The 23,688-nt window shown below is 33.6% G+C and overlaps 1 protein-coding gene across 1 annotated transcript in view; it reads right to left on the bottom strand.

Annotated features, from left to right (window-relative positions):
* Positions 1-20,523, bottom strand: part of LOC128551866 (fibrocystin-L-like) — a 30,284-nt gene extending 9,761 nt beyond the window's left edge. The window contains exons 1-15 of the mRNA XM_053532793.1: positions 20,417-20,523; positions 11,713-11,787; positions 10,838-10,979; positions 10,516-10,627; positions 9,647-9,704; positions 8,742-8,835; positions 7,211-7,261; positions 6,452-6,525; positions 6,107-6,149; positions 4,863-4,933; positions 4,461-4,577; positions 3,753-4,105; positions 3,512-3,576; positions 1,121-1,280; positions 416-524 (exon numbers count right to left, since the gene is read on the bottom strand). Coding sequence (XP_053388768.1) covers positions 416-524; positions 1,121-1,280; positions 3,512-3,576; positions 3,753-4,105; positions 4,461-4,577; positions 4,863-4,933; positions 6,107-6,149; positions 6,452-6,525; positions 7,211-7,261; positions 8,742-8,835; positions 9,647-9,704; positions 10,516-10,627; positions 10,838-10,979; positions 11,713-11,787; positions 20,417-20,507 — 1,615 coding nt within the window. The 5' untranslated portion in view covers positions 20,508-20,523. The remainder of the gene's footprint in view (positions 1-415; positions 525-1,120; positions 1,281-3,511; positions 3,577-3,752; positions 4,106-4,460; positions 4,578-4,862; positions 4,934-6,106; positions 6,150-6,451; positions 6,526-7,210; positions 7,262-8,741; positions 8,836-9,646; positions 9,705-10,515; positions 10,628-10,837; positions 10,980-11,712; positions 11,788-20,416) is intronic.
* Positions 20,524-23,688: the final 3,165 nt, after the last annotated feature.

Raw genomic sequence — 23,688 nt, 5'->3', positions numbered from 1 at the left:
AAGCTAAAAATAGTACACATCTAGTAAATGTATAACTAACCATTGTATGAATTAGTACTGGCAGTCTTTTTTAACAAATGACTGTTACTTCATGACATTTAATTGTGAAATGCAGCTCTACACGCACAGTTGATTTTTACATTTACCCAGGTTAAGTACAACATTAATGATTGTCTATATTAAATATTTAGTAAATATCTAATAATAAAATACTCTATTGTTTTACTTGCATGATGTAACCTATAAAAGCTGTGTGAGGAAACACAGTGACAGATATTCTCCGAGAAAACGTATTTACAGTCTTTTATTCCCTAAAATGTGCAAACTATTTAGGGACAAGATGTTCTGTAGATTTTTATCATTTGAAATTATATTCATTCCTTTTATAGCCAATGCTAAAAAGTCTGATGACTACCTGTGTATACGCCAAACATGCCAAATCTAAAGAAACCTGCGGTTTCTATAGCAACCATTTGTACTTCCCTGACGTGTATTTGCTGCGATACATTATCGAACTCTAATTCCTGAAAATTATATTTGAGTGTTATTTAAAGTTTGTTTTGTCGCACAAGTTAGCATTTGTCTTTTTAAATTCCTGTACTTTTTAAATGTCAACATATCAATCAAACTACATATTATATCTGCCTTGCAACAAAAATGTTCACTGCATATAAAAAGATAGCTAGAAAGATATTTTAGCTTTAACACATCTAAGAAGCATTCTTTTGTGTATAAATTTAAAGTAAAATGATATTCACTGATATCAAAATTTAATTTATAGCAGCCAGTTCCAAATGTTCTCAAGTTATGGTTTGTCAAAAAGATTTCTGTGTTGATTTAAGAAAATAATATAATTATTATATTGTTATCGTTTATATTGTTCATTTGATCACGGAATATACTAACCGCTTTATCTCTTCTTAATGCCATATTTAACACAAAAATCGTTCTTAGGTATTACGACATTTTTGTCCTACTTTTTCTCTGTTGGTAATTAAAATTTAGAAATCAACTACTTTCTAAGGTTTTCTGTGTAAGGTCCAGTCACTAAAGTTACTTTTAGAGCGTAGGTACCCATTTTTTGCATTGAAAACTTTGTTTTTAATTTAATATATTTTACCTGTACATCGTACACGACGGTAGATCTAATTTGTATTCTCTGTCGCTCCTGTTCAGCTTTGCCTGTCATACTGTTTGTAAACGTTGTGTTGAAAAACTTAACTTTGAGATTGATATATGAATATATGTTGCTTGTGTGATGTACAATCTCGAAAAGGTATCTGTAAATGTAAATAAAGGAATGCGTTATATATTGAATACTTGTATTGTGCTATTTTTTTTAACCTGTCAAATGTGCATACATTACACGCTCTGTGCATTCGGTATTATAATATTCGGCCCAGCTTCGGTGCTATCCGTATGTTTCACGGAAAGAAATTTTGGTTAGGTGTCCACATTTCAGTATTAGTATTGTAAGTGAAACACGTACTCGTCATTCGTATCTGGAGCTCAGTGGTTACATCACATGACTCTGATGCTGGAGATAGCTGGTTCGAGCCCATTCGTGGGAAAAACTTTTTTTTATGTTTATATGATTTATAAGACTCCGATGACAACAGTACCGACACCGCGAGCGAAACTGAATAATGAATTTAGCTAGTTGTAATTTATATGTATGAAATTTGCAATGTAGTAAATTGACGGTGAATAAACATAACATTAATATATATCAAAAAATGAGAAATTAAATAAAACGAAATAAAAATATTAAAAAATACTTGTGAAAATACAATGAAGGATATGTACAAAGTGTTTCTTGAAATTTGTGGAAAAAAAAGACTCTGAACGGTTTCGATCTTAGGATCTTCAGGTTCCGATGACCACTGAGCTATGCACGTTTTCAATATAAACCATTTTAATTGCTGGTTACTTTCCGTATACTATACGGAATGTACCGAATATGAACCGAAGATTAAAATATTATGTGCACCGCCCATGTAATCAATATGCATTTGACAGTTCAATAAAATAGTACAATATTAGTTATATTAATGTATAAAAATGTCTTGAAGGCACAGAGTGCTGTAAAATATTTGTCCATTTTGCCGTTACTCGGACTTTTTAATACCTTCGTCTAGATCTACATCATACACCTAAACTTACTGATAGGAGTGTCATTAAAAAAATTATGTTAAACGGCGAATGAGGAAATAGACAAATCCTAAATTGCATTATAATAACAATGGACAGTGTAATCTAGATATTCATCATTTATATGTGCCAGGATATCAGTCTCAGTTGTGAATTGTACTACCTACAGAATGTCCTGTGTTATATTTTTGCCCTGACAATTGGTTTTCTGACGATGATATAGGCTGAAGCATTGTCGTGAAATAGATAAATGTGTTGTAAACCAGTAGAAGGTCGCTCCATTTGATAAAATTTCTTAATGTTATTCAAAACTTCATTCTTATAGAACCGGCCGGTTATAGATTTACCAAGCTTGGAATGGAGCTGTAACATGGGGTTTCAAGAACAAAAACAAATTTGTAGAATCTATAAAACTTTGAATTTCCTTTGTCTGTTCGTTTGTTTGTTTCTTTTCTCCTTTTTGTTTTTGGCTGGAGGCTGGAATCTAATGATTTTTCCTCAAAGTTTATTGTCAGCCCTCAATTTGGGTTCTAACATATAGACAAAAGTCTTGTCTCTCGTTCGCAAGTTACAAAATATTAGATTATCATAATTTTAAGTTGTTTAGGGGGTTTTCTAGTGCAGTCCAATCGCTTTGGCTCAACAAATTAAGACCCTAAGTCCACATATCTTTCGTAATCCTAACATCTTAGTCAGACTGGAAATCTACTAGCGATATCTTTCCCCGCATATCGCTCATCTTCAGACAACACTTTTACAATAGACATGTGAATTTTGGTCAAATTATTATTTGGTCGAACAATAAGGCGGCCAACTTAAACGTCGGGTTTTCTAAACCATATTTAAACTGTCAATATGACAAGGTGGAGTGCCAATGCTCACCAGACTACTCTTTACAGAATCGTTTCTGGTGGAATACACAATGCTGTAAGACCTTTGAATTCTTTCTGCAATTTATTGTACAATTATTAACCAGTGTGCACGAGTTATGATAATTAAAAACTGAACAGATTTGCAATAAAAGTTCGTGATTATGAAGGCATTGACTTCCTTCAATGGTGTTGATAAAATTGAAATGTAGTGATTTTTAACATAGATGGCCGCGTATATAGTATACCGTTTAGAAGAACTGTCGTAATATTTTTGCAACTTATATATTAAAATACTTGGAGTTTTAATTTTGCGATTTCATACGCCTTGTGCATACACATAGGACAATACTTTTCATAAGGCAGTGAAATAAATTATTCTTAATTAAGGTCATAAGACCTTTTATCTCAAAGATCGTAAAACGTCATAGAATTGTTTATTTAATGAGATTACTGTAACACTCTGTGTAATTTTGCACTGCACGACTTACTTCTTTTTTTCGTCTAGTGTAAGTATTTCTGATCCTTGCCAGTACCTTATTTCTATCTTTGCAACCTACAATGCATGATATAATTTTTTATCAGTGTGGTTACCAGTCCTTTGTTACAAGTTCATTTTTTTTAAAATGTGCATCAAATAATTGTACGAAGTTATTTTGACATCAAGAAAAAGAATTTTTCAACGAAACTTTGCTTCTATCACATTAAAAAGAACAGTATTTGGATATTTACACTATCAACATAGAGTTTTGCTGCTTCATATGCTGTCAAGAATATTTTGTATTTTCCGCTGTGCGGAGGCTTGAAATAGAATCTCATCCTGCCTACGTGTGGACCCCTGGTACCGTCTACATCAACGAAGTACATTCTGGTCTCGTCCAGAGTCTCTGAATGATAGCCAGAATCTGAACTATCTAACGACAAGATGCTATATAGATCATCATAATTAATTGAAGTGTTTGTCCAGTACTCGTGAGTGGCACCTCTGTTGCCTTCAAAGTTAGAACTCAAGAACGTTGGTTTTGCAGCAACGACACATTTGATATATATGCCAGGTAATACATCTGTTATCTCACAATGAGTGTCTGAAAATGTATCATGTGTTAATAGTACATGTATCACAAAATGGAATGTGAAATACTGTTTCAGACTCATATTTATATATCATTGTATTAAAAAATGGCTTTCGTTAATGGGAAAAATGACGCTTCTTTTCAATGTCTTTTTATCTAAACGATTTTATTTTGTTCTACTTAGAGAAGCATTTGACATTGTTTAAAAGGTCTACCTCAATACATCATTAACACAAAGCTTAGATGAAATCAGTTTCTACCAAAAAGCCGGCAAAGTAAGAGAAGATCATAAAGAAATGTTTAAAAATGATATCAATTGTCATTACCATTTGTAAGAAACCATGTACACGAATAATGGATTACTTACCGTCTATAAAAGCTCTTGGTAACGCATACGGTGGTCTATCGTCGAAGTGGTTGCCATATACCGTTAGGACAAGACCTCCAAACACACTTCCCATAGAGTGACTGATATGTGTAACGTCTTTGAAATGCATTTGTAAAAGTAGACTTTGAATTTACAATAAGATAACATTAGTAAAATGCTAATATCCTGTTCCCAACCCCTGCGATACTTCAAATTAGTTTACTTGATATAAAATACGTATATTTATCAGGAAAATTATTATATGTATAAAGGAGAATATAGTTCATAGATAGTTGATATTCTTGAGGACCTCATTATTGTAATCATTCTGTATTTGAAATAAAGTAAATGTAACAATGATGGTTTTAATATATTGTACTCAAGTTACTGTTATTTTCATACCTGTATATAATTGGTACAAATACATATTATCGTTGTATGAAACATGATACAAGTAAGGATTCGCCAATGATCTGCAATATATGATTATATCATCTCTATGCCAATCAGGTAAGAAATATCATAATAGTCCTGCAACAACATTGAATACGTTTAGATTTGATGAAATACACATTTTGATATTTTTTCACTATTCGGTTAAATGTTTTGTCCACGTTAAATAATTGTTACTTTGATTAAGAAATAATAAATCTGTTCCTATATTTTATCAGTTAATAAAATATGGGCAGGAGTTTGGATGCGTAATAATTAAATCACGAGTGCGTAGCACGAGTGATTTAATTATTCGCATCCAAACGACTGCCCATGTTTTATTAATTGATAAAATTATTGGAACATATTTATTATTTCGATTCTAACAACGCAAATAATTCACATTTTACAGTACTACATTTTCAGCGTAATACGTCATTCGGGTCTTATGCTGTTACAATTTACCCCCTATGGTTAGAAGGTGTTGCATAGCCAATGGAACGTATAGATATTTGTTTCTTTTTTATCAGAATTTTGAGAAGTATTCATAAATTAGTAATCTAACAGCTCGCAAACTTATTATGAACAGAATCATCAAATTAGGCGAGTTGACCCTGTGTTACGAGTGACGAGCTTAATTTTTATATGACGTCACATCATTATGACGTCATACTTTATGTCATACATGTATGACGTCACCGCTGAATCATAATTATGCTAACTGAATTCGCTCGTAGAGATCAGAACGTGTTTTACGGACCTACACATAAGTCAGTATGACGTTTTATTATATTTATGTTTTTGAAATGCTGTTTTCAACCGTTCGGCCCTGAAATAATTCGTATGTAATGGAAATGAAGTAGAATCTCTTATGTTACAATAATAGGGGGTGAAATGTAACAGCCAACCATATTTTATCGTAGATTCATGTATAGGCGATTTCGCTATATGTTTATATAGCAATTGCTGCGGATCGTGTTAGAATTTTTTTTAAACTTCTTTTAATAGTTCAATTAATGCTCATTTATCGACAACAATGACAAAAGGGTGATATGTCAAAATTTTCATGGATTATTATATCATTAGAACAGTTCTAGAGTCATTTTACTTCAGCGTTTTAACGAGCCAAACAACCAAGTACAAAAACAGCTAGTTACAAAGAACATTAACGTGCAAATCAATTTACATACTTGAAGTTTTCATAAATTTGTTACCTTCCATACGGTGGTTCAACGATGTAACTGATATTAAAGAACCCTAAAAAAAACAAAACAATTAGATACAATAATTCTGAGACCAATTTTAGGGATTTTTACGACTGCCGATCGACTCTAAATGACTGCTCATACTTAAGAAATTATTAGTAAATAAAATCTATAAGAAGATACTGTCTTGAAGCAAAGAACGCGTCCGACTTTGTAAAATATTTGAAAACCTTGAAAATATTATTTGCCTTATGGTGTTTCTAAAAAAAATCCAAGCATGTTTATTCTCTCATATGGTTTAAAATGCATTGCTGAGAGAGAGAGAAAGAGAGAGAGAGTTTATGATAAACTTACCAACTGTTGAACCAGTAATTTTACATTCTATCTGGCCATTGTCTGAGTTTTCTCCAGTCAGTGACAGGCCATAACTTTCAGACAAAGAAAAGGAAATTTTAGTTAAATATCCAGATTTATTTACGATACTTCAGACATTTTAAAAAAGCAAAACAAATGTACTGAACAATGTATACTAACATTAATTGAATATTAGTATTTTGTGTACTAGGATTTAACGTAAAGGCCTATCGATATAGTTTGTTTTCGTTTACACACGTACAAAACCTCTCGATTCAGGTAACATCTTGCCTATATTTTCCTTTCACAAAATAAAGTGCGTCGAAGAGAGCAAAATGAGTGTTTTTTTCCGCAAAAAGCAACTGCCATCAGTTCTCAGTATTTCTCACATACTTTGCCCAACTGATTTTCGTGCACTAACTTTGCAGATAACGTACACTCGGCAGGAAAAGTACTGAGAACTGATTGCAAACGTTTTGTGCTGAGGAAAACATTCATTTCTCTATCTTCGACGCTCTTTATCTTATGAAAACCCGTAAAGTAATAAGGAAGTTACAATAAAAAGGCTAACTGAATCGGGACATTATCTTCGTGTGTACGCTACCCAAAAATCACTTCGGTAGGCCTTTCTGAATTATAGCAGACTTCGCATTCATGATTAACATTCTAGAACATATGATGTATGTACACGATGAATCGTATAACACGTGATTCATCTGAAACATGGAAGAGTATTAGACTAATTAAGTATTTACTCACAGGTTGTCGATGTCCTTGTACAAATCACAGAAATCTGGACCAACATAAACCCTGAAATTGAGTTAAATATTTGAAAGTAATATAAGATGTTTTAAAATAACTAAATTAATAAGAAATACCTTATTAACTTTAAAATAAGTAGTTACTAAAATGCTAAAGACGACAAAACAAGACTGAATAAAAAGGAGTTGGTGAAAGTGTTTGCATAATGCATTAGCTAAAATTGATACAAAACTGCCTTTACAAGATTTGAATTCTTAATTAAAAAATAATGCATATTTCCTTAATGCATACTATTTTGCTCATAAATATTCATGGTCTGTCTGTTCGTCCGTTCGTCTTATTGTGTGTCCGGAGTATAACTCAACTCATTAACCAATTCACACATGGTATATAGATAGGTGGTAATGCAATGATGTACAGAGCACATGAACCAAGTCGGTAGGTTAACGACAAGGTCACGAATAGAGGTAAAAGTGAAATTTGTCCCTCGTATTTCGTGTTCGGAGAATAACTTAATACTGGTCTGTAAACTTGGAATAAACGTAGATGGAGATGAGACAATGTACAGAGCGCAATAACCAGGTAGGTAGGTCAACGTTCAAGGTCAAAGCAAGGTCAGATCTCTCTATCATATTTTTTGTCCAGACCATAACTCGTTCACCATTCAATGTGTTGACTTCGAACTTGTCATAAATGTAGGCGGCGATAAAATGATGTGCAACGCGCTTGAACTTGACCGATAGATCAAAGGTCATTGCCATAAATTCAGTTCAAATCTGTCCATTGTATTTTGTGTCCATATTACAACTTCAAAAATCTTCATGGTATTTAAACTTGGAATAAAGTTGGGTGGGTGATGAGGTGATTTGAGAAGTGCAACAAGACACATTATTCGCTGCCCCCAACAAAAAATCACTTTTATATTTCGTGCCTTAACTTTCGAGCGCATGAACTAGATTGGTTTTATATGGTAAAGGTCACGGTCCGAAATTGAGTCAAATTTGCCCTTTGTATTGAGGAGTGCAATGATCCATTTATCTACACCACACACACACACACACACACACATACACACACATTTATAATGAAAATGTTTTGCAAAATATCGAGTGTTAGAAGTTTGGATTAGTGATTAAACGTTTTAAATGTACTGTGCTAATAAAGACAACTCGTGTTTATCATTTGTATCAATGCACTGCTTCCCATTTTGCAAATAAAATCTATAAGAAATCCTTTCAAAGCATAAACCGCGATCAAGCAAAACAATAGCTGATTCGGTTTGTCTGAGCCTGTTCATGAAGGGGTAACTGAATGTGTACAAATGTAATATCCCTCAGCTCCGGCTCCAGCTGAACTCTAATTTATTAAAGTTGAATGCATTTCATGATCCCAAGGCCAGAACACTGAGTCTAAGTACTTTTGACATCCACGTACCATACGGTAAGTGTTGTTATAGTTAATAAAATTTGTAAGAAGATCACTAAAACATGAATATATTTTAAGACGAATTGTGATTCAAATGTTTTACCTCAGTAAAGTTTGAGTTTTACCATTAGATGCAGTAGCTATATCAGTGCTATATCTATCCGTGAACATTCGACCTTGTATTTTCACTCGTGTACCTTGAAAGGAAGAACGCGTTTTTTTTGGTATTCCCAGTGTCTTCTCATTACTATAAACAACGATTAGATATCATCATTATTTTTAAAAAATCTATAATAAGATATATAAAGAGATGCACTCTACATGAACGTGAAAAGACTAGTATTACTATACAGAGTATGTAATACTTGACTTCTTATAACACTTTTAACAGTGCCTTTACTCTCTGAATATCATAACTATACATGAGATGGTCAAGATAAACTAATATCGCGCATCTGAGTTTCATAGCTCAAATTGGTATTAATTTCATCATCATCCAAGAAAATTCTGCGAAACACATCTATGGAAACTGAGTGCAACGTTTTCCACGAAGCCTTACAGGGCAGACAGCTCCTTCACTCCGGTGTCATTTTTTTCACAAATTGGGAATTTAATAAAAAATCAATAGAGGGTCACCCAAGAAATGTTCCTGTATAAGAATTTTAAATTCAGACTAGACGATTAGGAGGATATTTTTTTTAAATATTTCTTTTTTTTTTCGGTATGGAGGCAATTCGAAAATGTTTAATTTGAAAACTAATGAAATTATTTTAAAATTGGACATGCAGTTTCAAGATCTTTTCGTTTACATGGAAATCTCTGTTCTGCATGGAATGATTTTCTTTGAACACCTTTTAAAACAAATTAATAAAGGGACATTTCTTTAGCTGAAATTGACAGAATGGTTAAGGAGAAGTTGTCATTCGAAAACATTGTAATTGAACGACGGACGATTAGTAGTCACAGCTTTTCACTGTAAGCACATTGTGCTCAAGTGAGCAAAGTAACCTGTTAAACCAGTCTGTGGTGTTATAGAGTAGATACGTGGCGTTTTTGAGATGTCCGGCTGTAAAAAAGAAAATAGTGTTAGAATCAAAATATAACCACACTTAATACTTAACATTTTAGGTAGTTTGTAAGGGAGTTAGTCGCAATTGCGGTTTAAAGAACGGCCGATATACTGCATTGTTGAGTATTAAGTGTTCTACAATGAACTTAATACAAGAAGTGGGAATAAAAACTAGCATGCCTCGTTATAATACTGTGTTGTCAAGACAGCAGAATTTAAAAGTAAATGTCAATACAATTAACATACACTCTCTTTAAAACTTCATTTAATTGACTTTGCTAATAAGTTTATAAACGGAAGAGTGAGTAAATATGTATCTAAATATGGCAAAAAAAATTACAGAGGCCCATCAAAACAAAATTTGAGCTACGACACATTATAATGACCATGACGTATAACGTTTAATTTAATTCAACAATGACATTAAGAATTTCAAGCAATTACTCATGACTTTCTTAGGTAACCCGGAAAGGGGTCAGTAGGGAAGATGAGATCCTGACATACTTCGAATCTTTCGAACCCTCTTTTTGGATTCGAAACCATTCTTAGGGTGTAGAATTCTACATGTGAGGAAGCCATCATGCCGGCTTACGGTATGTCGATGGTTCCATCCAGGTACCCGCCCATACCTGATATACAATGCTCGGAGTACACTTGGGTTCCTGACATTGGTCATCAGAAAGTCGCCATATGACCTACATTTTGTCGACCGAAAACAGAGGCAAGGTAGACTTTATATTCTGGTCATTGGGAGGCATTATTACCTAGTAAATTGAGATTATAATCAAATGGATACAAAATAAGTTACGTGGAATATGCAGTTCCAATGGGTAGGATTCCCACCACAAAAAGCGCTGTCATCGACACGACGTCCATCAACAACAACCTTGACGTAATGATTTTCGTCATTCGTTAAGTCACTGAAAATATGTATCTAATATGTATAGAATCATATCTGTCATTTTTCTAAACTCAACAATATATTTTAACTCTGCGTTTTTATAATTTCATTGTCATTTCAAACATGCAAATAGAAGTTATCAAGATAAATTTAGATAGCGCAGATAAAGAGATAAAAGCAGGTAAGGAAAAAATCGTGTCTACATAAAAAAAAAAACATGTATCCAAACCTTGGTGTATCAAACATAATCTGGTTTGGTGTTGAGCCCTCTCTGTGTACCGTGCAAGCATGTTCACTGCCATTTGAGCTAATAAGATACACGGCATTTCCAGTGTTTGGGTCGTCGTTTAGGCTAAACTGGTCAGAAAAGCCTGCATATTCAAAACACATATTCTTACTTTAATCACAAAGCAGAAACTAGCTTATCAATTTGAATAATTGTAGAGTTTCTTACCTCTTACTACAGTGTAGTAGTTTGACTTTGCAACTATAAAAGTCCAAGATCTTTAATTACTTTAGTTATGCTTTTTGCAAATAAACCAAACAATAAAAAATAGTTTTGTATTTAATTTAACAAAATTTATCTGAATAGGCATATATAAAAGGTTACCAGTATTTCAAGGGGCAACGCATTTCATATCTGAAAATTTATACTTAATAACGACATTATACTGTTGCATTTTACACAGTCTAATCCATCAGAGGCTCTTTATTGTCCCGAGAGCATTTTCTGATTTATTTCTTTCGTTTATCTGCATGCGTTTCCTGTGGTAACTACTTGGAATGGTTTCAGCCAATCAACATTTCTTCTATATTCGACACGCCAAACAGAAAACATGTGTGCTAAAGGCGATACAAAATGAATGAGTATACTCGATAAATAGAAAAAAAGAATAATACCACGTTGTTCGGCGTCGATATTGAAATACACGCGATCACACTTTACACGGAAGAATTCGATTGGTTCGCGAAAGTCTGTCGCCAAACGCCACTGACCGGATGAAACCTGTAACAAACCAAAAAATATCGCCGAACTGTGGATATACTTCTGGTATGCAAGTACGCATTTTACAATACTAAAAATTGAACATATATTAATCAGACCTGATCCGAAAATTGTCACTTTAACATCCCCTCCAATTCCACCCGTCGTTGGCTCAATGCTTGATATTCTAACTCCTTCAAAATGAAAAGAAAAGGGATTATGTAGTGATACTGTTTTGTTTGACTATGCTGAAACACTATAAAATTGCATGTAAACCTTCATTTCACAGAAGCGTAGGGGAGCAGAAAAGAAACATATTATACATATAAATACACAAATGCACATATATGAAAGTTACAAACATAATTATGTGCACACATGATCAAAATTGACAGGAAATATATTTTTAAGACACAATTGTATTAGATACCATTATAAACCTTCTAAACTAACATTTAAATATCTTTTTTTCTTTTTTGTGCCATTAGGTACATCTCTATGACATCTGTTGGATGGTGAATTTGTGGCTTTATAGAACAAACACAAACAGGCTAAATTTTAGTTAAACAAGTCTGTAAGTAGTGTAAAGTCATTGACATTCAAATCTTTAAACGTCATTTACGGCAATATGGAAATGAGGCGACAATGTGTATTTGATGTTTACACACATTCGGATACTGTATAAGTATATGTTCATTTTAGTATCAATTTAGGCGTAATACATCTCTAAATTTTTCACTAGATATTGTATTTTGCTTCCCTGTACTTTTCAGTTTTATTTGATAGTAAAACTATATCAAATTATTTACATTTCTTTAGTATACATTCATTATACTTGTTTTAGGGTATTATGCAATTCTGCAGACAGGAGCATATCTTAAGGGTACTATTTTGCTACTAGCTCTCTCTGTAAAATTACAAGACAGACTATTAAGTCATTTGTACCTCTAAATCACTGAGGTGTCACTCTATTTCATTAAGGACATCAAACGCATCAGACAGCTATCTCCCCTGTTATGGCAGGTTGATGGTCATTTCGTGGGACAGGGAAATTAAGAATTCTGTAATTTTGGCAAGTGTGAGTGTAATGAGAATATGTATGGACTATAAGAAGGTACTACTATTCTTTAGGAAGGATTGCCAAGGTGACTTTTTCCTATTGTTAATTTTGAGAAAACTGTATCTTTCGTTGAATCACCTGATTTTTCTCACCTGTGTCGCGGTCTGTGCCATGACACAAAAAGTAACTCTCAAATCCTACACATTTTTACTTTTCAAGTTCTCTAAATTCTAAGCAAATTGCTCGAGCAATGATTCACACCGCTTTCCCACACCCACCATCACTCAACGTTAATACAAAGGCATACATACTAAAGTTCAGCTTTTCATTGACCTGTCCCTTTATTGCCGACCTACCTGGATTCATTTCAACTGTACGCACGACATTTTCATTCCTGCTAATGAAGTTTTCAGTTAAAAGAAGTCGTGACCCACGTTTCTGGAAATATATCAACTGTCGTCGCTACAATTTCCTCCTTATCCTGCTATACATTAGTTCTACTGATTGGTCTGGTATCTCGTTTATTTCAATCTTAAACACGCTTTCGGTAGATAACGCAAAAGCTTACGCAAACCATACTCAAAGTAACGTAAAAATATCTTCTAATCAATCACTCAACAATAACGACCTCATAGTCCAACTTCAATTTATTGGTATTGCTTCGCATGGCATTGTTCTCTTTACACATTCTTCTTCTAATTGCCGGTGATATGCATCCAAATCCGGGTCCTACTCTTTCTGCAGAGTTTACTTCCAAAGATAGATATTTTCGAGGTTGAAGCCAAGCCTTACGATATACTGGTATTCACGGAAACATGGCAATCAGGTACTACCACAAATGATAGTATTTTTATTCAAAACTTTGATGCTCCTTTCAGAAATGACCGGATTGGCAGATTAGGAGGAGGAGTTGCTATCTATATACGATGTTGCCTCTGTGCTACCAGTCGTCACGACCTAGAACTTCCTGGTCTAGATGCGGTCTGGATAAAGCTATCATATCTTCACAAAAGTATCCTAGTTGGAGCCTTTTATCGGCTACCGTACTCAATGACTATTGGACACGTCTAGAAGAGAGTATAGACAGAGCTCACAATAACCAAAATAATACAGTCATCTTGGGTGAGTTCAATATAGATGTATCAAATGATAAACCTAACAAACTATCTAGACTTACGACGTCTTATAATTCAGTACAGCTTATCTCCGATCCCACTCATTTTACAGAACATTCACAGTCCACATATATTATATAGATCTTACATTTGTAAACAATCCTCAACATGTAATATCAAGATATGGAAATACGACCAGGATGACTTTGATAGTTTTCGTGGGGAACTAAACCAAACCGACTGGGATACTCTTTTAAATAATGAGGTCCTAGTAACACACAGCAAAGACACGACATCTTGACTCATTTTCCTTGTCCATTGACAGCTGAGAACGTCCTGTTTGGTAACGAACTTATGAGCAAAATAAATTAATAATTATACTAAAACACCAGAAATTCATCGAAGCGACAGGCCGTTTTGACTATGGTTAGATTGGCGATGGGATTGGGTCATTAAGAGCTGAACCTTTTCCTTCTTTTTTTTTTTTTTTTCATTTTTTTCTCTCCCCTACTCACTCCTGAGTATTTTTTACAGATGTTCATATTCTTTCTTACATATTTTTTCTATTTTATGTTCATACATATGTTTCTTTTGATTTCATTTTTGTTGTGCACTTGTATGTTCAATCTGTCATAAAAAGCAGTTTAATATGTATACTAACTATAAGAGAAGGACACGATAAGATACTTTGAAACTGTTTTACCTAATCCTCAATTCAATTGTAGAAATGTTGTATTATGTTATGCTTATTTGAATAAAAATACTGTTAAAACTAAACGCATACTTGTTGCCAATTTATTGTCATAATATCTGGTATCAATTATCATTCTTACTCATATAAAGCAGGCGTTTCAATGTGTAAAATGAAATATCTATAATCTGTTTATATACATTGTCACCCTAAAGTGTTTCTTAAATTGTTAAATATTTATCTATTTCGTACATATACACCTAAAGCGGAAGAGTTCACAAAGCGTAAATTATGTCAATTTCAAATATAAAAGATAACCCTGGTCCTAACCTTAATGCTTTATAATAGCATATTCTAAAGTAATTATTGTCGGTTACATTAAAACCTTGAATTCCTTTATAATAACGTAACTTTACGACAAGTTCAAGTCCACGAATACTTATAAAGAATAAACAGGTTACTCTCAATACAGTATCCAACTAGAGACATGTTTCTTCAAATTATTTTATACTACATATATACAGCACTTTTGTCTTTCACATGTAAATGTTCGAACGTGTTAACAGAATACATTGAAAATTAAATACGACTACGAATTAAATGCTCCCCCCCCACCTCCTCCCCGCCCGCGCCCCCCCCCCCAACCCCACGTCAAAAACAAAATGACAAATAAAAGAAAAGAAAGCAGCAGTATTTATTCAAATTTAACCATACGTGAATATGAAAAAAAAACAACAACAAATATTTTGAATCATCAAAACAAGACAGAAATATAAAAACACATTTTAGGATAAAATAGTGTATTCTAATATATTTTTCACCCTCACCTTCTCAAATATTAGAACTTTATCTGTAAGGGAGTAAGTGAAATTGTTTAAACATCTAATACAGTTGTAAAAGGACATATATAAACTATTACAGTATATTTTAAGCTGATTAGTTTCAAAGAATTATTATCATTATTATAACAAGACAACGACATTTTTATAAACAAGATCTGATGCATATTTTTTACTTTGTGACTCTTGAATTTTGAAAATGCTATACTGTAAACATATTCCATATTTTTCTTTACTTAATAGGTCATTCATTAAATTGCTACCCTTTCTAGACCTAAAACTTTTGTGCCTCGGCTTTCGTCCCCTAAAATAATTCGACATTTTTAACACTTGTAACATGTCTGCAGCTTTAGGCATTTTTACAATTGTAACGTTCTCATTTCTACAGCTGGAAGTTTTTTTACAACCTCATTTTATTTGCGTAATGCTAGATGTTTTACGTTCGTTTTACAGTTGTAAAATGAGATCTACTATTGTAAAATCCATGTTATATATAAAATCTACAGGTGTAAATTTGATATAATCATGACTGGAATTTTGAACAAAAATACAAGTCTTTTACAGCTGTAATATTTCATACAAAATATTTGATTATTCTATTTCTATTTTATTATCAATCTGTACGGACTTAAAGCAGCTACTGCTAAAATGGCAAAATAAATGATATAGTAAGAAAAGGACAATATAAAATATGAATACAGTATAGCAATTGCAAAGTTGAGGAGAAGGATAGGAAGTTGAAACTATGCACCAGGGCCCAGTTCTTCGAAACTTTAACAGTTGATTAAGCTAACAGTCGATTAACTTTTAAAGCAATATTTCAACATTTTAGAACACTTAGAAAAACAACTGTATGACTTAAGGATTATGAACACTAAAATGTCTTTACAGTAAAATTAAAACATCATTCTAGTGTTTCCCACCGAGACTAGTATTTTCAATCAAACTTTAACAGGCGATTAGTTTAACAGTCTGTTAAAGTTTCGAACAACTGGGCCCAGATCTTGTTTATTAATATTTCTTTAAAATGAAAACATATGACAATATGTAAATTATTTCTCTGAGCCTTATCAGTAAATAGTTAATGTCATTTACAGCTATATTAGATACTTAACAATTTGCACTTACTTAACGGTTAAAATTCCAATATTTTAGAAGATGTGGTGTCTCTGAGAATTTCAGTTATATATTCCACCAAAATGCATGAAGATGGCTGACAATACTCATGTTTCCCTCCAAAAAATTTAAAGCTGTAATTTTTAGACATTATCAGTTTACAGCTGTAACTTTCAACTGTATCTTTTACCACTGTATTTTATGAAATCTGCATGCTCTACACCTGTAAATCTCAACTGTCATCATTTTCCACTTACAGGTCTTTTACAGCTGTATTTTCAAAATACAGGTCTTTTACAGACGTTTCACAGCTGAAATACTGGTCTTATTTTCGTACAGGTAGGCACTTGCTGTATCGCACCAGTTTTAGCACGCCATGTACCCGGATAATCCTAACTCTGTTCAGCGACCTTAACTCAGTGCCAACTTGGCTGACAGAAAGACGATGTATGCAGTTAATTTCCTTGTCTTTTTTCATGTTTTTATGTGAGTATGCAATGTTAGCGTACAACTTTTGATAGTCATAATATCCTGTATTGATAAAATGTCTTGTGTACTAAATATTCCAATCGAAGTGTCACATTATGTGGCCGGAATTCATTAAAATGTACTCAAAAAAGTCTTCAAAATGAACATGTTTTATGTTTCTAACTGTTTTAAAGTACCAGAAATTGCAGTAAGACCTTACTTATTAAATGTATTAGTTCCATAAATATCTCTTTGACAATGTTTAACAGTATCAAAGTTTGAAATTGATTTTTATAGCTTAAAAATGTATTGATTATGAGGTGGGTTTAAATTTGAGGATAATTCCTAACTGGTATAGGAAACAGTGCTGGATAAATATGAACTTAGAATGGATAAACACCTAACCAAACGAAAACGGCTGTTCGTCTGTGCTTTTTTATGGACTGCTGATGATCGAAGTTCTTTGATCTACCAACCCCTGCAGGGATGTGGTATTCCTATGTCCAACTTATCCGACTCTTGTTTTTTTGCCGGCGGACAAGTGCATTTTTCATTCTGTGTGTCCGTGGACAAGCATACTTTTTCAGGTATAAAATAAGAAAACATAAAATATCATTTAGAGTGTGTGTTGCTTCAAGTGTATGGAGGTGATAAAGATAATGGGTTCTTTGACTTGGTCTCGCGCACACTGTAACTCGGTAACTATGATAAAATATCAGAGAAGATTTAGATACAAGAAGATTTATTTAACGTCGGAAAAGTATAAACATATAACCCTAGCTTAAAGCTATTTTCCGACAAACACATGTAAATAAGCTCAACATAAGTAAAACAGCTGTGATAAAATGCAAATATGTTAAAGCACATTAAAGCAAATAAAGCATCTGGCTCTAAGTAGATAAGTAACAAATCACAAATCATACATGTTACAGCGCATTAAAACAAAATAGCACATATGTACTAGCAAATAAAAGGAAAAAGGTAATTTACCACATACAGATTTAGCACATTTAAAGCAACATAAAAAATTATCTGACACTACACAAAAATAAGAAGAGTCACATTGTACAACATGCATTAAAAAAAAAACATAAAAGAAGAATTCATATACATGCTAAAGGGAACATAAGAACTACTTAAAGTAGCCGAAGAACAATATTTGCATCATCAGCATATAGCATTCTGTAACTAAAACTAAAAAAGGAAAACAAGGGTTACACACAGAGAACTAAAAGGACATTTAAAGACATCAGAAACGTAAACAACTTTAAAAAAAGCATTATGACAAGTTTGTAAGTAGAATTCTAACTGCTGAGACAATAAGTCACTGTCAAAGGAAATATTTGACCCAGTAGTCAGCCAAATTAAAATCAAAAGCACACAGAGATCGCAAGTATGACTAAAACAAGTCGGAACGTTTTAAGAGTCTTTCTCTGAATTCATCTGGCTTTGCAGAATTGCGTGGGCAGTGTTTCGGGCATGACCTCAAAAGATCCTGAACACTGCTTACGCGATTTCAGACTTTTATAAACGTTAAAAGGCAAATATTTCAACAGCTTATTTTTTACCACAGTTACTGTGATATGCTTTTCTTTTCATTGTCCTAAATAAAGAACTCGATCTCTAGTCTATTTGCGCTTTCATGAAGGTTTAACATTACAAATCAGAGCAAACGAAATTTGACAATGGACAAGTAGATTTTTAAGTGTCCGTGGACAAGTGAAAAATGTAAGGTTACCCACACCCCTGTCCCGTCAATCCATGCATCACCCCTACCACACAACACATACACACTTTTCTTCCCTATTTACCGTCAAAAATATTCCATTAGCACCTCTATAAAAATCTCTTACACTATACGATATACAAGATTTGAAACAAACACAATTCTTCTGAAACAGTGAAACAGTGTGTGTGTGTGTGGGTGGGGGGGGGGCGGGGAGGGGTTGGGTACTACAGAACTTCGAACATCGGTGGTATTAAATAATTTCTTATGTAAATATAATAATTTTGACTTTTATACTGAGTTATTTTTTAGGGTTTATCCAGACTATTCCAAACATTGCTATTTGCATAATATTAAAATTATGAAAATATATTTGACTGTAGTGGGCATACATATAACATCTTGTAAAATTAATGACAAAGTTTGAAGACAATACCGCTTATAATGTTTACAATAATCAGACCATGTACATGTCAACTCATTCATTTCTATAGAATATTAGTCAGTTAGGTGTTTATCCGTCACACATTTTCGTGTAAGTTAGGTTTTTATCCATTCCTTATGTAAACTGAGTTCGGTTTTTATCAAATCAAAGTTAGGTTTTTATCCCTTTTCGAGCTGTCAGTACATTTGAACATGTATTGTGTCAGCATGCAGTGGGTTAACAACATAGTGTAAACGGGCCTATAAAGCAGTATATCTTTGCTTTCAAACAACAAAATAGTCGAGGCATCAAAAGCATAGAAGTATTTTTAAAGATTTTTTGTAAAAGTTTTCATTGAAAAAGTTGCCTTGTTCGTCGTTTTTCCACCTGAAATCACAAGGGTTGATATATTTAACATGATACATTTTGAAATAAATATACACTTGATCAATGTATATAGATTTAACAACAGAAACATTCCTTTATACATCGTAATTACACAGAAAACAAAGTTGTATCGGTTTTACATCCGCCATGTTGGCACTGAGTTAGGGTCGCTGAACAGAGTTAAGATTATCCGGGTACATGGCGTGTTTAGACATATGTGTAATTATTCAGACATTGACGTTCTTTTGGAACATGACCAGATGGCATCGGATCTGAATATCTATTTTTATCATCCGTACTCAATTCAATATCTTTACGGGAAAACCCAGTAAGTTGACACATGTGCAGAAAGAAGCAAAATTAAACAATTATTCCGGCCCTAAGATTAGAATAAATAAATAATCCTGTTTGGCTCCAGTTTCTCAAATACCATTATAATCTGGCTTCATTTCAACAAAGGAAATCTTTACAGTATATTTCTTTAAATTTAAAGTAGTGTATTTGATTCACAGTCAGTAATCTAGTTCTGTTCAATAAACATTAACTTCTGTGATTTATTTAAATAAGTTGACATACAAATGTATTTTCATTTAAAAAATAGTTTTGATATTTTTGTAAGTGTTACCTAGCCACTGTAAGTTAATATATTCTCAACCATTTTTCAGAATACATACTGGTAGGTAATTTACACCGTTTCTAAATAAGATTCTAGTAAGTACATGTAATTAAATAATCGAGCCTAACACATAACAACCAACCGGCTCACTGAACTCCCTCCCCCACGGGGCCCCACCTTATTTTTACTGGTCATTCCCTTAAATAACCACCATTGTAAGTTAATTATAATTTTTGTACTTTTGGTCGGTTTGAAATAATAAGATGGTCATTAACAGAGGACTTGCTTCCCGCGGATTTTTCTACATCATTGCAGATTAAGGAAATGTTATAATAACCTTAGCGTGTTCCAGGTAATTGAAAAGATTAAATATTTACGCACCATTACATGTTGCTAATGACACAAAGGCTGGTAAAATCCACAAGTAAAATGCTAAACAACGAATTGTCTTTCCATTTTCGTTTGCACCCATCTCCGTTAATGCATTTCCTAATTATGAAATAAATATATATCTGTACCCAAACTAGAAGCGTAAATAAGGCCTACTTTCAAAGGACTAATTTTTAAAAAAGAAATATGATAACCCTTAGTCATAAACCTAGAGCTATCAAATAGCATATTTTGAAGAAATGTTATAAAAATCTTGATTTATTATTGAATTTTGCAACGTAATTCAACAACAAGGTTAGATCAGTGATATAAACGCAGTATATATACAAAAGACGTATAAACAATGAAAAGGTCTAATTACACTCACAAAATGTATAAATGGGGTCAGTTTTCTTTATTATATTGATAAAGAAAACTGTCCTAATTTATACATTTTGATTAGTTAATGCACATTAATAAACATTGCAAATCGTTTGAAATATTACACATACTTGCATTTAAAGGGCAATGTCTGATAATAAGACAGTTTTGTATGAAAGCTATCCTCGAGCATTTCATAACGCTGAAAGATCTTTTAAAATCAGACACCTACTGAAAAAGATATGGCAGTTTGAAATTTAAGAAAATGGCTGATCATTGAGGCAGCCATTTTAGTGTGTTTATGACGTCATTTACAAACTACTGAATTCTTTATTTTTTATGTAGATTAATTTCATATGTTTCTTGAGTGTAAAATGTAAAACATAGTAATTTTTTTCATTATAGCTGGAAAAAGTACAGAAATTATTTTACAGAAAAAAGTAAGTACAGTTAAAATATGTATGTAGAAATTTGATAAATCCGCCATTTTGTTTTTTTTTTCTTGCCATGGAAACTAAATGGCTGCCATTTTGATCAAATTTTTAAAAACTCATAATTTACTCATTATTCACATTTCGGACAAAATCTAAGCATTTGGGGAAAATTGAATGGACAAATAAGTTTGTCCTCTTTGGTATCGCCTAGTATACAAGTTTACTATGCATATTTGTTTTTGTCAATATTGTTTCGTCTTAGAAATGGTCATAAGATAAGTCCGTTCTGGTGAAAATATAAACAAAGGATCATTACACTTATTAATTCAGGTGTCAGAATCAGATCAGTAAATAGTTGGTTTGTTAGAGGTGAAAGAGTCACCGACAGTGTATCAATCAGATTCTGACTTAAAGATTCTAATATTTGATACTTCAATGTAACATTACGTAAATGTAACTGCCAATAACACAACATAAGCATTTAAGTTAACGTCAAAGTATTTATTGAACCTCTATTAAAACTTACAGAACAATTTTATGAAGTTATTTTTTATGTGTGTATTGCAAAAAAAAAAACCCTAGTAACTTGGCATAAAGAATAAGTAAAGCGAATTAAAGCATCTACATCTTTTGAAATTCTTAATGAAACCAGAACTCCGCAAATAAGGGCAAAAATATGTCAGAAGAGCTTCCCACTACTCTGACGTTGCCGTGTATCCAATCTAAGTTTTCGATTTGTTTGACCAAACAGTTAAACACATAATGTTTTATGCGTCGGTGACGACGGATTCTTCTTTTTGGTGCTGAGGTTAATGTAGCGGTTAAGGGTGGCTTGGAAGGGAGCTGGGTAATGCAGCATGTCCACACAACGTGTCATTACCACCTACCTATAGTCAAAGTTGTACGAGGGATGATCAATAATTACGTAGACTGGTCCCATAACTTTTTTCGTAGTAATTGCAACATGTTGAAAATGGTACCATTTGAAAGTGTAAACCTTTTTCTATTGACTGACTTGATTAGAATAGCATGACTTAGCATAGTAGGAAACAACAGGATATAATGCAACCATAGTAACGCTACCGGCCCAGGTGTCGTTTTGTCATATGCATGCTGAAGTAAAAACTTAAAAAAATAAATATCAGCCGTAGAAATTTTAAAAGAAATCCGCGATTCTGTTTCAAGACGTTTGCGCGACATTATCTGAAAATATGACGTCAATCGGCCTTTGCATTGTAATAAACAACTTCTGCTCTATGACGGTCACGCATGCTATGATTTAAATATGTCGTCACAAAAACGTTTGAAAATTCGCCCAAACATTAAATTTTGCAAAGAAATAGACAAAACACCATCGGAAACGTATAAGCTACTGAAGCTTACACGGGGAGAAAACTGCATTTGCCATGCGCTGGTATTCAAATGGTTTCGACGCTTTTCGGATGGCTGACAGTCCCTTGAAGACGACGAAGTCGTGGACGGAGGTCAACAATCGGACCGTCAGCCGTGGCATCAATAGAAGACAAACTGAAAGCGGACTGCAGAATGACCTTACGGGAGCTGTCAGAGGCTGCCAATGTCAGCTACGGAACCGCACACAGCATTCTGACCACTAAATTAAACATGCGGAAGGTATTAAGCAGTATTCACTTCTCTTGTACAACGATATTTAATATACAGTAGTATAATAGTACTTTATTATTGGATGGGGGAATATTCAAATTGCTGCAAATTATTGTGATGATCACTAAAATGATATAAATTGTCCCAAGTTAGGAAACCGCAATCAGTTATTTTTATCATTTTGAAAATCACAAAATTTTATTTTATTATTCTGATAGCCGATGTACATGTATTTGCAGGTGCACATGCGCTGGGTGCAACGCATCCTGACCGACTTCGAGAGAGACAGGCGCGTGAAGGAGACGGCTGCAAACGCATTCATACGCCAGTATCCGGCAGAGTACTATCGGGATATCATCTTCAACAAATGGCCAAAGAGACACGAACGATGTTTACAGTATTCCGGTGCCTACTTTGAGAAGAAGTGAGATCACACCAGATGTATCTCGAGCACCTTCAGGATAGGTCACGAAGCGGCCGGTGTAATGAAGTATTTCGACCCCCATAGAATAATGACCCCCGCCCCCCGGTCATTATTCTATAGAAAAAGTGACCCCCGGTCATAGTATTATGACCTCCAGATCATAGTACTATGACTCCATCATGTGAAGTAAACTGAACCTCACGAAGAATATTGACTCCCATAAAAAAACGACCCCCGGTCATTTGGTCAAATTTAGTGATAACTCGTGTATCTAAGGCCTAATTGCTGCATTTTATGCCCCCACTCGGGGGAGGGGTGCATATAGATTTGCCCTTGTCCGTCCGTCCGTCCGTTTGACCATTAGCCCCAGATACCATCACTTGACACAGAAATCAGAGCATTCCGCAACGGGAAAAGGGATT

Source organism: Mercenaria mercenaria, unplaced genomic scaffold (genome assembly GCF_021730395.1).
Source record: "Mercenaria mercenaria strain notata unplaced genomic scaffold, MADL_Memer_1 contig_1781, whole genome shotgun sequence".
In the NCBI taxonomy this organism is placed as follows: Eukaryota; Metazoa; Mollusca; class Bivalvia; order Venerida; family Veneridae; genus Mercenaria; species Mercenaria mercenaria.
The sequence above is the reverse complement of the archived record's forward strand: the minus strand, read 5'-3'. Positions and strand labels throughout refer to the sequence as shown.